Genomic DNA, 14,588 nt, shown 5'->3' with positions numbered 1-14,588 from the left:
TACCCACCAAATCCCCGCTCCACATAGTGAGCGATAACCCCGTCCATTAATGTGCACATCCCCTTCCGTGGCGGGTTCCACGAAGGGCGAAACTAGGGCGTGAAGTCACTCCCGCAAGTGACCCCACTCGGTAGAGAACGCGTCTCGAGAACCATCAACAAAGAATCACAACCACAAACACAGGACAATCATTATATCAAACAACCAAATACAACACATCACCAATATCCCATTATGGGACTAATACGAGTAGGAAATCCTACCTGAAAGCACAACAATGATCAGACGGTATCAACAATTTGTATCAAAAGCCTCTTCTACGAACCCTCCTCCTATCATATAACACATAGAGGCTACACATCACATACTACACACAAAAACCCCCAATCTCTAAATTAGGGTTTAACCAAATCAAGGGAAAAACAATAAAAAAGGGTACATAGATCTTACCCTCGACGCAAGGAACTCAACGATACGAATAACGACAAGAATCGACCGTCGAACTCCGGAATTGCTAAGAATGCGATTAGGAAGATGATCTGGTTGCTTTCTCTCTTAAACAGGGTTTTAGGTTTTGTAAAAGTGATTTAAAACAATGACGACGGAACTTAAATACCTTAATCGCATAATTAACAAAACCCGAGAAAACTCCCCGTAAAACCGGACACTCGATCGAGTACCCAAGGTACTCGATCGAGTACCCTTTACTCGATCGAGTACCCCAAATTTACTCGATCGAGTACCCAACAGTCGTCAAAACTATTTTATTTCGCAACTTACCCTTACTCGACAGAGTAAGGCCTACTCGATAGAGTACCCCAAGACTTATAAATACGGAGTATTACAGTCTTCCCTCCTTAAAAGGAACTTCGTCCCCGAAGTTCAAACCACTACTAACAAAGGTACTCCCACAACATTCCCGACTCAAAAGCCAAACAAAATTTAACATAAAACATGATACTAACCCAACTCATCCCGACAAACATACCGACACCGCATATAAAAGGTGTATAAAACTCTTAAAATCGCCGCGATCATCTCCTACCCCCTAAAATAAACAAGGTTACGTCCCCGTAACCATACATACCTGATCAAAGAGGAAAGGGTAACGCTCTTTCATAGCTTCCTCTGGCTCCCATGTAGCTTCCTCGGTCTTGTGGTTAGACCACGGGATCTTAAGCAAAATCTGTCTCACCACTCCTAGTCTTTCTAACCTTTCGGTCTAGAATCCGCTTAGGCACCTCCGGATATGATAAGGACTCATCTAGCTCTAAGCTCTCTGCCTCCAACACATGTGACGGGTCACTCACATACTTCACACTGCGATACATGGAACACATTATGCACTCTTTCTAACGCAAATGGTAAAGCCGCATTTATAAGCAACTTCCCAACTCGCTCTAAGATCTCATAAGGCCCTATAAACTTCTGACTTAGCTTGCCTTTCTTCCCAAATCTCATAACCCCACGCATAGGAGACACTTTCAAAAGAACTTTGTCCCCAACTTGAAACTCTATGTCCCGACGATGTAGATCTCGCATAACTCTTCTGCGATCCTGGGTCGCTCTCATCCGTTCCCCGATCATCTTAACTGTTCCACCATCTCATGCACCATCTCTGGTCCTAAAACCACTTTGCCTCAAAGACTATCGTCCCAACAGATTGGACTCCTACATCTCCTCCCATACAAAGCCTCGAACGGTGCCATACCTATACTTTGGTGTGATAGCCGTTATTGTAAGAGAATTCTATCAAGTCCAACCTCTGCTCCCAAAATACCACCAAAATCCATCACACAAGCTCGCAACATATCCTCAAGAGTCTTGATTGTTCTCTCCGCCTCCGTCTGTCGCGGGATGAAATGTCGTACTCATCTTCAAAGTTGTTCCCAACGATTCCTGCAACTCCTTCCAAAACCTCGATATAAACCTCGCATCTCTGTCAGACACTATGTCCTTAGGGACTCCATGTAACTTAAGCACGTTCTTTCGATAGGCCATAGCCAATGGTGCCTTAGTCCATGTATCTTTCATTGAACAAAGTGAGCGACTTGGTCGACGATCCACTATCACCCAAATCATGTTGTTACCTTGTTGACTCTTTGGCAAACCCACAATGAAATCCATGGAAATGGATTCCCACTTCCACTCAGGCACCTCTAAAGACTGAATCTTACCTTGTGGTCGTCTCTGTTCACCTTTAACTCTCTGGCATGTCAAACAACGGGACTCAAACTCAGCTGTCTCTTTCTTCATCCCAGGCCACCAAAACGTTTTCTTCAAATCCTTGTATAACTTGTCTCCACCTGGATGAACTGAATATGGTGTGCAATGCGCCTCTGTCAAGATTGTCTTTTTCAACTCCTCATCATTAGGAACACACCACCTACCATCAAACCTCAAACTACCATCTGTATGAATAGAAAAGCGGGACACTGTCCCTTTCTCTACTCCAGCTCTCCACTCAACTATCTTAGGATCCAAAGCCTGTTTACCTCGAATATCATCATAAAACTCAAGTCCGTCTTTGTCATATCACCCATGGCATCTCCTTTCTGCATCATATGTATCCCAAAGCTCGCTACCTCATCCCTCAACCTCATCAAAGATAGAGTTGTACACAAGGAATGTACACTCTTCCTACTCAAAGCATCAAAGAACAACATTGGCCTTCCCTTCATGGTAGATAATTTCCATGACGTAGTCGCCAATCAACTCCATCCACCTCCTCTGTCTCATGTTCAACTCCTTCTGCGTGAAGATGTACTTAAGACTCTTGTGATCAGAAAATACCTTAAAGATTGCTCCATAAAGGTAATGTCTCCAAATCTTGAGAGCAAACACCACCGCACCCAACTCCAGATCATGTGTAGGGTAATTCTCCTCATAAGGCTTCAATCGCCTAGAAGCATAGGCAATCACTTTACCATTCTGCATTAACACACATCCCAGCCCATTCTTCGAGGCATCCGTATAAACCTCAAAATTCTCGCCTCCCTTCAGTAATGCTAGGACAGGAGCTGTGGTCAAACGCTCCTTTAATGTTTGGAACGCCGTCTCACAACTCTCATCCCAACGAAACCTGTTCTCTTTCCTCATCAACGCTGTCATCGGTCTAGCTATCTTGGAGAAATCTTTCACGAACCGTCTGTAGTATCCAGCTAAACCCAAGAAACTCCTAACCTCAGCAACATTCTTTGGTGCTTCCCACTTTGTCACTGCCTCAATCTTCGCCGGATCCACAACTACCCCATCTTTAGAGATCACATGCCCCAGAAAAGCAACTTTCTCTAACCAGAACTCACACTTGGACAGCTTGGCATACAACTCATGATCCCTCAAAGTCTGCAACACGATTCTCAAATGCTCCTCGTGCTCCTCCTTAGTCTTAGAGTAGACTAAGATATCATCGATAAACACCACTACAAACTGGTCCAAGAACTGTCTGAAGATTCTATTCATCAAATCCATAAACACTGCCGGCGCATTAGACAACCCAAACGGCATCACCACATACTCATAATGGCCATACCTTGACGTGAAAGCTGTCTTTGGTATGTCCACCTCTCTAATCTTCACCTGATGGTACCCCGACCTCAAATCAATCTTAGAAAAGACTGTTGCACCGCTCAACTGGTCAAACAGGTCATCTATCCTTGGCAAAGGATACTTGTTCTTTATCGTCACACGTTCGGCTCCACCGTAATCTATGCACAGCCTCAAGCTCCCATCTTTCTTCTTCACAAAAAGAACTGGTGCTCCCCAAGGCGATACACTTGGTCTAATGTACCCCTTCTCTATCAAATCATCCAACTGCTTCCTAAGTTCCTCCATCTCCTTAGGACCCATACGGTACGGTGCCTTAGAGATTGGCCCCGTCCCTGGCTTCAACTCTACGGTGAAATCTATCTCCCTCTTCGGTGGCAACCCGGAATCTCCTCTGAAAAACATCTCGCAAACTCTCCCACCACTGGTATCTCATCAACTGTCGGAATCTCTATCCGGTCATCTCTCACATGGCACGGGATCAAAGGACATCCCTTCCTCGGATAAGACTTCAAGGTAACAATTTGCAATCAACTTAACTTTGGGTTTGACTAGAAACCCACGATAAGACACACTAACACCCTTTGGACCTCTTAAGGACACTTTCTTTTGATGACAGTCTATCTTAGCTTTATACTTTCCTAACCAATCCATCCCAACTATCATCTCAAAACCGTTAAAAGGAAACTCTAGCAAGTCTACAGGGAAATCAACTTGCCCAACTATCAAAGATACATCTCTAAACAATCTCCCACACGATACAGACTCACCCGAAGGTATGAAAACTTGCTCACTAACAGATTCATATACTCTCAAACCCAACTGTTTAACATGACTCAAGACACAAACGACGAGAAGCCCCAATCAAACAAAACAAAGGTAGGAATACCATTAACAAGGAATGTACCGGTGATAACGTGCGCATCTTCCTCACCGCCTTCTTCTCCATCATGAATAACTTGCCATCGGTCTTCTTGTCCACCTCCCGGACAAGATCTTGGCCGATGCGGTCGGCTTAGCACCCGACCCTTGATTGTTGTTGTTGTTCGTCGGTGTTTTCTGATAAGAATTACCGCCGTTGCGGTTGCCTCCACTCTGGTAACTCTGACTTCCCCGGTTTGGCCATGATCCGGTCGGTCTCATTGCTCGCGAAGCTCTGTGCGAGTCTCGAAAGATCCCGTGCACTCGTGCACTCATGTATCTTGTGGCCTACACCACCACAACCATAGCAAGTCACTCCCCAACTATTACTCACACTTCCACGGCCACGCCCAAAGGAAGCCCCAAAGACTAAACCCGGACCCGGAAGAAAACCCTTTAGATCGATTGTGGTTGCCTTTCTTGTGATTCGACCGCCACCACCCTCGCTCTCGGACTTCCTCTTCTCACCACCTGACCTCTCCTGAGCCATCTCCACCAACCTCTCCGCTCTCCCAGCCCTCTCATAAGCTTCCTTAACATCAGTAAGGATCCCCACGGGTAACTTATCCATAATCTTGGTGGTCAACCCCCTCTCAAACCTCAATGCCAAATTCTCCTCACTCAAACCCATGTCCTCGGATACCTAGACTTCTCATTGAACAACTGTAGTACTCGGCCACGGACATCTCGGCGATCATCTTAAAACCATCAAACTCTTCTCTCAACTTACTCCTCACATGTTCCGGTACAAACTCCTTTCTCACAGCCCTACGAAACTCCTCCCAAGGTATAGCAGGTAAGCCTTGGTTGGTATATATTTCCTTAGCACTCACCTTCACTGAATCCCACCACTTGCCTGCTGCCTCCCTTAGATAGAACGCGGCCTGTTCCACTCTCATCTCATCAGGACAATGAACCAAGTCTAAGATGTTCTCCATCTCTCTCAGCCAACTATCAAGCAGATTAGGCTCCCCAACTCCCTTGTACTCTTTCGGGTTAAACCTCGCAATATAGAGGCTGATTTTAGAATGATCAACCTCCTTCTCCTTATTCTTATCCTTGTCCTCATTCACTCTCTTCAGGGTCTCAGTAAGAGCATCCTGGTGCTCTAACATCTTAACGATGTCATCCATGGTCATGAGCTCAGCTCTCGCATACAAAGCAGTTCTCTTGGGTGGCATCTTGAAGCTATATAAGAAAGGGTAAACATAAACACACGTACTAAACCTCAAAACACGAAAACACGCTGCCCAGAACCCACTCGATCGAGTTCCCAAACACACTCGATCGAGTAACGGGCTACTCGATCGAGTGCCCCACGTACTCGATCGAGTACCCAAACTCCAGAGCCCAAACAGACCTTCTGATCTCTTACCTACTCGATCGAGTATCTAGGCTACTCAATCGAGTGACCCCCTACTCGATCGAGTACCCCTAGTTACTCGATCGAGTGCCCTAAAACTCGATTCTGGACTCAAAATCGCCAAAAACCCACCCGATCGAGTCAGTCTCACTCGATCGAGTAACACTAATTCATAGAAGCTACCCGCATGTTACGTCATATGCTAACATGCTAAACTTTATAAACCACATTATATCATAATAAGCATGCTACGCATCTTTTCTACTATCTACGAAACCATTTCATCATGTTATTAAATGCCACATTGTAAATCATCCAACATGTTATCATCTCATCAACAAGTTTCCTCATATCACCATTTTCTTTCACATGCTCAACTTTCTACTTCAACATCCAATAATTAACACATTCCATCACATTCGTAAACAAGTTAACCAAACACACATACGACTCGACAAACACTTCCCCCATGTGACCGGTTCAAAGTTGTAGGGCGACCCCTGCGACTTTAGGACGTCTCCCAAGCCTTTGCACTAGCTCCTACAACTTTTACCCCGGGTTCATTTTAATTGACTCCCTATGTTCATTAGGTTCATTGGTTACAGGTTTCAGGATCGTCGCTCTGATACCATTTGTAACACCCCCATACTCCAAGTGCCTTACCAGGACCACTCAGGTATGAAGACATTACCATCTCGGTTACCCGAGGCAATGATAATCAAACAACAATAAAGAAACAATGTTTATTATAACTAATTTAGTGAATAGATACAATCCTCAAAACCAAACCAAAAGTACGATACATGATTTCAAATCGATCGTCTAATCGAAATGTAAATAAACTAAAGGCTACAATGGAAGACTCCTATCATCATGTCGTGGCATCCCGGTATCCCAAGATTTCATCTCAATACTCGCTCAATATCTCGCTCACCATCCCGAATGGATCACCGCAGTTTACAAAACAACACCGGTCGATACTAATCACACAATCAACATGTATAACAATAATAAGATAAATGCAGACCTTAACTCACACACACACACACACACACACACAAACAACCAATTCCCATCATCTCAATCCCGATCGTCCACCGGACTACCGCCAGATGGGGGACACGCACCGTACCCACCAAATCCCCGCTCCACATAGTGAGCGATAACCCTGTCCATTAATGTGCACATCCCCTTCCGTGGCGGGTTCCACGAAGGGCGAAACTAGGGCGTGAAGTCACTCCCGCAAGTGACCCCACTCAGCCGAGAACGCGTCTCGAGAACCATCAACAGCAATCACAACCACAAACACAGTACAATCATTATATCAAACAACCAAATACAACACATCACCAATATCCCATTATGGGACTAATACGAGTAGAAATCCTACCTGAAAGCACAACAATGACGGTATCAACAAATTTGTATCAAAAAGCCTCTTCTACGAACCCTCCTCCTATCATATAACACATAGAGGCTACACATCACATACTACACACAAAAACCCCCAATCTCTAAATTAGGGTTTAACCAAATCAAGGGAAAAACAATAAAAAGGGTACATAGATCTTACCCTCGACGCAAGGAACTCAACGATACGAATAACGACAAGAACCGACCGTCGAACTCCGGAATTGCTAAGAATGCGATTAGGAAGATGAACTTGTTTGCTTTCTCTCTTAAACAGGGTTTTAGGTTTTGTAAAAGTGATTTAAAACAATGACGACGGAACTTAAATACCTTAATCGCATAATTAACAAAACCCGAGAAAACTCCCCGTAAAACCGGACACTCGATAGAGTACCCAAGGTACTCGATCGAGTACCCCCTTACTCGATCGAGTACCCCAGCTACTCGATCGAGTACCCAACAGGTCAGAAACTATTTTATTTCGCAACTTACCCTTACTCGACAGAGTAAGGCCTACTCGATAGAGTACCCCAAGACTTATAAATACGGAGTATTACACTATCTCTCACATGTCTTCCTTATCCAACACATGTCCCTCATAAGCCGTCATTCTCCATGTCATAACTTCCGGTAAATTACGTATCAAGACCGTCTCACATATAAAATAATGCGTTAAGACTCAAAACATACATGTATATATACCCTACGACTCAAAACAAAAGTAAGAACATAGCCACCGACTCAAAGTGGCCGCCCAATGAGGTACTCGGTCGAGTACATATCATACTAGGTCGAGTACAAGGTACTCGGTCGAGTAACTATATTACTCGGTCGAGTTTTCGACTCCAGAAGCAAACTCAATTGTCGTAGAAGGATTACTCGGTCGAGTATTGGGAATACTTGGGCGAGTAGACCTTACTCGGTCGAGTCTGAGACTACTCGGCCGAGTTCACGACTCCAGACGCTAAACAGTATTATCACAGAGAGATTACTCGGCCGAATATGGAATACTCGGTCGAGTATAAAAGATACTCGGCCGAGTAGGGACTACTCGGTCGAGTATAGGCGCAGTTCTCAGCACCGTCTAGTTTTCGTAAAACAGTCATATCTCACTCGTTACTTGGTCATTTTGGGCGTGTGACCTATCGTTAGAATCGTAAGAGGACAAGTTATCACCTCAACTTGGAATAACAGCAATATCATTTCCAGAACTCGACATATGACAGTTTTAAGACAACACTTCCAAAATCGGTTTGTATACAAATCAAAATTTCTTAACAAAACAACTTAAACATGCATAAAACAAACAATAACGATCCAATACTTCTAAAAACCAGTAGATAGGTGAAATTTTATCATACCCACATGAAAATTTAGACACGACATTCATGCATATAGACATATGCCCGTAACCATATGCTACTACCAACAATCAAGCATTATCATCATCATGTTCATATGCACATGAACCACTACCATACTTCATGCTCAAGATTGTATTAAACAGGTAACATGATCACATTCTTCATGCTCAATATTAATCAGATATGAATTCACAACTCACCTTTCATATTTTTACCATGTTCCAACACTTAACATGCCAACATATTCATGCTCAAAGTTTGACATCAACAATCCTCGATGCATCTTTCAACAACTATCACATTCCATTTCTTCCATCATTTCATCCAACCATGCACAAGATTCAAACTATAGATATCAAACTCACATGACTCAAACATACAACAGTTTCCCCCCATGTGACCGGCTTGAGATCGTAAGGGCCTTAATGCGACTTCGGGACGTCTCCCAAGTCTTTGCGGCAGCTCCAAACAACTCTCCCCGGGTTCATTTTATTTGGACTCCCTAAGTTCATTGGGTTCATTTGTTTTAGGTGCCGGAATCGTCGGCTCTGATACCACTTTGTAACAACCCCTCATACCAAGGTACCTTACCAGGACTACCCCAGTATGAAAGGTTGTTACCATCTCGGTTGCCCGAGGTTAGTATATATCAAAAGCAACAGTCCAAACACATTTATTAATGTACGGTAATTATAAAAGTTACATAGTCTCCAAAATCTAATAAACGAATTATCCAAATGACAACAACTACCGAAACAATAACTAATGCTCGTGATGGTGTCATCTAATCCAGCGTGGTGACTCTCCCATGACTGCCCCCAAGCTCAATAAATGTATCACCTGTCACAATCTGCTCACCATCCCCGAATGGATCACCGCAGGTTTTACAAAACAACAACACGGGTCGGACTACTCAATCAATATAAGACAACAAACATTACCACCACCGATCATCGATCTCACGCACAAGAATCGACTACACACCGAAGTGTGTAGCCCCGCCAGATTACCCATCGCAATGGGTAATCCTCGCCGCCATTGGGTGACCGCAGCCCATCCCCACCTAGTCCAGCTCATCAACGAGCGACTAACAATCCCTGTCCCTTAATGTGCACATCCCCTCCCGTGACGGGTTCCACGGAGGGAGAACTAGGGTGTGAAGCCACTCCCGCAAGTGACTCCACCACAATCACACACACACAAAGATCACAAACGTCCACAACACCACAACCGTCACAACACAACCACACCAACACAGTCTCACAACACCCATCCTCCGATGATCGCGAGATAACAACAATTATGAACATATGCAATCTCAATCAATTAACGATCTTGAGTAGGAGAAACCCTACCTTTTCGCAATCCGCTATACTGCAATCAACCATACAAATGCATAACAAATATCACATCGTCACCTACAACAATAATCACATAATACAATTACACATTGCACAATCCCATTTTCCCCATTCCATATATACAAAGAACCCCAAAAGAATACAAATGACAAGGGAATGAAACTTACCAACATGAGAATAAGAGACTACTCGCAAGGATCACGACGATTTGCACACACAACGAGATATGAGGATGATTAGGGAGTGATTAGGGAGAGATCGTAGAATGATTAGGGTTGGAAGTGATGTTTTAGAAACTGACGTCGAATATAAAATAACCCTAACATTCCCTAATCAAACCGATAAAATAACATTCGCCGGGCACGGATACTCGGTCGAGTAAAGCTATACTCGGCCGAGTATCATATACTCGGTCGAGTATTCTCCATACTCGGCCGAGTATTACTCACAGAACCAAAACAGACTCCACGATTAACACTACTCGTAGAGTAGGCTCTCTGCCGAGTATACAACTTAACAAAATCCGTAGTGTTACAATACATGTGAAAGAATCAAACTCGGAACCCAAAAATCAATACCGTACTTGATAGCCGTCTCCATCTGACCGTCGTTGGTTGCCGTTAATGGTGGTTGTCGGTCGCCGCCTATTAGAAAGGTGGTTGCCGGTCGCGTATTAGTGCAGTGGTGGTGGTTTTCTTGTGTTAGTGGTGGAGTGGTGGTATTGTCAGAAGAGTTTGGTTGAGTTTTATCACTTTATGGGATGGGGGAAGAGAAAGAAGAGACTTTAATTGGGTTTCTACGGTCTGCCAGTATAAATTCAGAAAAGTTGTGATTTTTTTTTTTAATAAAGGGTCTAAGGGTCGGGTATGGGTCTCATAACTTAGACCCGGACCCGAAATATTTTCTTAAGACCCATACCCGACTGGATCTGAAAAAATGAGACCCATACCCGACCCATTAGGATCTGACCCTCAGGATTTGGGTCGGGTCCCCGACCCACTGCCATCCCTACTCACAAACCTCTACAAAAGCTCCCACAACCCACAGCCCACAGCCCATTATGAATGGGAAACCCCGTAAAATTCCCTTCATCCTAACAAGGCAAAAAAATAAGCCCCTTTCTCCAACATTTTCAAATTTCAAGTGGATGGATTCTTCTGCAGGTATGGCTGTATTTATGCCTCTATTTCATCTTTTTTTTTTTTTTTCAATTTCGTGTTTCAGTTAGATATTTTTGTTTTGGAAATTGGCTATTACAACTGCAATCAGAGTTTGTTAAAGAAATTGGTTTTCTATTTGATTTGATTATATTATTTGATTTTAGATAGGACTGGTTTTTAGGCAAGTACTCTATGAATTGGTTTTCTATAAATCGTGTTCTCTAGATCTTCTTTATAATTTATTTATATTAGTGTAGTTGGTGTCTCAAGATTGTGCTGAAACACCTCTAAAAGGTTAATACTTGTTTCATCTTCTGGTTATTAAATTTAAATTTGGTGGGTTAGTGTTGAGCAATTTGAATCTATATGTGAGATTTGATTTGATTGAATTCAGAAGTAAGTGCAAGTATGGAGATTTTGAAAGCTAGCAGTAGAGGTGTAGATGGGATAAGCAGTTTACCAGATTAAGTTTTAAGTGAAATACTTGCATTGATTCCTACCAAGGAAGCTGCTGTTGCAAGCCTTGTGTCTAAGTCTCTAAGAAAATGAGGTGTGCATTCAACTGGAGAAATACCCTTGACTTTGACTATACGCCTCTAGACCTTCCCCTTCCAATCCCGCGTTGTGAAACATTTAAGGCGTTTGTGAGTTCTGTTCTCAAAGCATTCTGCTCTCCATACCTTTCCAAGTTTACACTTCGAATTGGCAGGTTGGCAAATATGAAAGAGTCTATCCCTGACTTGGAACCTGTTCTTCTTAATGAGTGGTTACATTTTCCTTTAACCCGTGACGGTGTTAGGGAGATTGACTTGAGCATTCATGTTAAGCAATTTGCTCAGCTTCCCCAGGCGCTTTTCACTCGTGAGACATTGCAAGTCTTGAAGCTTGATGGCAGTCTTGGTATTCATCAAGTTTGTGCCATGCCTTCCTTTAATCTCCCAAACTTGAAAACACTTCACCTCTGTTATGCGGGTGTCTTTACTGACGACAGCTTTCTGACTAGGCTTGTTTCGAGCTGCCCTTCCCTCCAAGACCTTAAAGTCCTAAACTGTTTGTGGGAGCATGGAGATATTATTTCCATCTCCTCCACTTCACTTCGACGTTTGTTTTTACATATCGAAAGATCTAGTAAACTTTATGAGAAATGCAGTGAACATGTGCTTATTGATTCTCCTAATTTGGAGTACTTTACGTTTCTTGACAATTTGGCTCTTCGGTACTCTATAACAACTATGAATGCTCTTCTCAAAGCTGAGATATACATTGGAGATATTGGGGACTACCACCCTCGAACTTGGGAGGATTGTTTTGAAAGCCTGCTTAGCCTCCTTCGAGGATCGTCTAATGCTTCACATTTATACTTGAGAGGCTCTTGCAACGAGGTTTCACGTCTCTCTCTTTCTTTGTGTTTTTCTTCGTAAATCTTATTTTATCTACTTTGAAACCTAACTGCTTGTTGTTCGTTTTCAAGATTCTAGAGTATTATGAGTTGAAGGATGATCAATTGGGAGTGTTTCACAATTTGAAACATCTAGAGCTGGTAACTGACTGGATGACTAAATGGGATAAAGTATTGTTGGATTTTTTAAAGCGTTCACCCTTCTTAGAGATACTGTCTTTTCCGAAGGTTAGTGCTAGATTTTATCTCCTGTTAAATGATCTTTGCTCAGTCCTCAATCATTTCTTCAACTTCGATTAGAATGTATTAGGATGAAAAGAGTATGACATGGTTGTATTTTGGTTAATTTATTTTGTAGGGACTCTTTGAAGAAGGCCCAAACAGATGAGATTCTGACGACGAGGGTCTAAAGCTGGAACAACAGGCATTCAGTACAACTCAGCTCTCCTCCTTTTTAAGTCATCTCAAACGTATTGAGATCAAATCTTATCACGGGTACGAAAGAGAACTACATTTGATCAAAAAAATTTTAGCTTGCGCATCTGTTTTGGAGGATCTGGTTATAACCGGGAGTGAAATAGATCCCAAGTCGCTCGAAACCTCATTGAAGAAACTACCAAGGGCCTCAAGCACTTGTTCTATTCTTGTGCAAGGACCAGTCTAGACACTAGTGAAATAGATACGACGTCCTCAAGCACTTGTTCAAGTCTTGAGCTAGCACTTGTTCTACTAATGACGTAATTTAAGACCGTCCCAAACAATAAATCTGTGACGATTCAAAAAAGAAAAAAGGTTGGTTAATTGCCTCCTTTTCGATCTCTAATCAGACAATTTTTCAGCTCCATTCTCTCTCTTTCCATTCCTTCTCTCTCCTACAATTTTTACCGAAGAATCACAGATTTTCAGGTAAATATCTCTGAATTTAACTTTAATAAACAGAGCTTTATACGTAACTTGACATCCTTAGCAGTTTATTAATTGCATTTCAAAGGTTTTGATAGGTGATTGCTATCAAAACCTTTGAAATGCTATTAATTCGCTACATGTTCATGACAAGGTGCTACATATTCTTTTGATTATACAGAGCTTTATCCGTAGTCTAAAAAAGGTCTTTTGTTCTTTCTATTTAAGATTAGACTAGATGGTTTTACTTGAATTTGATGTCTATAGTTGTTCACAAACAGTGCAGATCTCGTACAATTGTTGCTCCTCTAGAGTGGTTCTCAGATTTTATTGCACGTGGGTGGACTTCTATCGTTACTATTATTGTTTCCCTTAATAAGGCTCCCTGCTTCTGTAACCTCTGCATCTCATCTTTCATTTTGTCGTCACTCAGCTATTTGTAATACACAAAGCAGCTTGCATCATTTTCTAATGTCGTCCTTATTTATCTGCATTGTTAACTAATCCCAGATGCCCATTTTCAATCTTTGTAGTAGGCTTTGAGAGTCATTGTATTTAATTTTAAATTGTGATTGTTTTGTGAGTTTCAGGTTCAGAATCCTCACAACATTAAATACAATTATACAATGGAACTATTCAGGGTTTGAAGTATATTTGGCAGACAGAAGGACTTTGTGGCCTGTCCAAAGGCAATTGAACCAACTGCTCGTGTAATGTGCCGAATTCAGCAGTCAAGTTTATTAGTTATGAGAAGGCATCCAAGCATGTCTTGTGTCTTATAACTCTTGTACTTTGCTAAGCACACAACAATCGTAGATCCTTTTACTGATACTACCTTTGTGCAGTCTGTCTTTTAGCAAAGTAACGGACTCGTGAAACTTGGGGCTTGCTGCTTCAATTATTATATCATATTTATATATTTATTTCTTAGGATCATTATTTTGAAATTATTGATGGCTTTATTTCATAATGCAGGGGAAATCTCTGGCTTTATCACCAGCAACCTGGAAATGGTACGAGCAACATAGTTTCTGATGCAAATAGCTGCATTACCGTTTCTAGTTATCAGGACTCCCATTGTTTGTACTGTAGGAGATTAATTTGGCTATTGCTGCGTCTCTTTGTCAATTACATAGCCCATATATATACTCCGTATATAAT

General features: G+C 42.4%; 2 protein-coding genes across 4 annotated transcripts in view; both read left to right on the top strand.

Annotated features, from left to right (window-relative positions):
• LOC141587387 (mitochondrial adenine nucleotide transporter ADNT1-like) overlaps positions 1-14,588 on the top strand; it is a 44,145-nt gene that overhangs the window by 29,129 nt on the left and 428 nt on the right. The gene's annotated exons all lie outside the window — the stretch shown is intronic.
• LOC141587389 (F-box/LRR-repeat protein At4g14103-like) lies at positions 11,016-13,292 on the top strand. Of its 3 annotated transcripts, none has more exons than XM_074408869.1 (4): positions 11,016-11,128; positions 11,523-12,507; positions 12,597-12,752; positions 12,883-13,242. In XM_074408869.1, the coding sequence occupies exons 2-4, from the start codon at positions 11,671-11,673 to the stop codon at positions 12,910-12,912; spliced, it is 1,023 nt and encodes a 340-aa protein (XP_074264970.1). In that variant the 5' UTR covers positions 11,016-11,128; positions 11,523-11,670; the 3' UTR covers positions 12,913-13,242. The 3 variants fall into 3 exon arrangements, with proteins under 3 accessions (XP_074264970.1, XP_074264969.1, XP_074264971.1); XM_074408868.1 differs by having other exon boundaries at positions 11,029-11,128; positions 11,520-12,507; positions 12,883-13,292; XM_074408870.1 differs by having other exon boundaries at positions 11,043-11,128; positions 11,835-12,507.

Source organism: Silene latifolia, chromosome 6, assembly GCF_048544455.1.
Source record: "Silene latifolia isolate original U9 population chromosome 6, ASM4854445v1, whole genome shotgun sequence".
NCBI classification, from domain to species: domain Eukaryota; kingdom Viridiplantae; phylum Streptophyta; class Magnoliopsida; order Caryophyllales; family Caryophyllaceae; genus Silene; species Silene latifolia.
The sequence above is the reverse complement of the archived record's forward strand: the minus strand, read 5'-3'. Positions and strand labels throughout refer to the sequence as shown.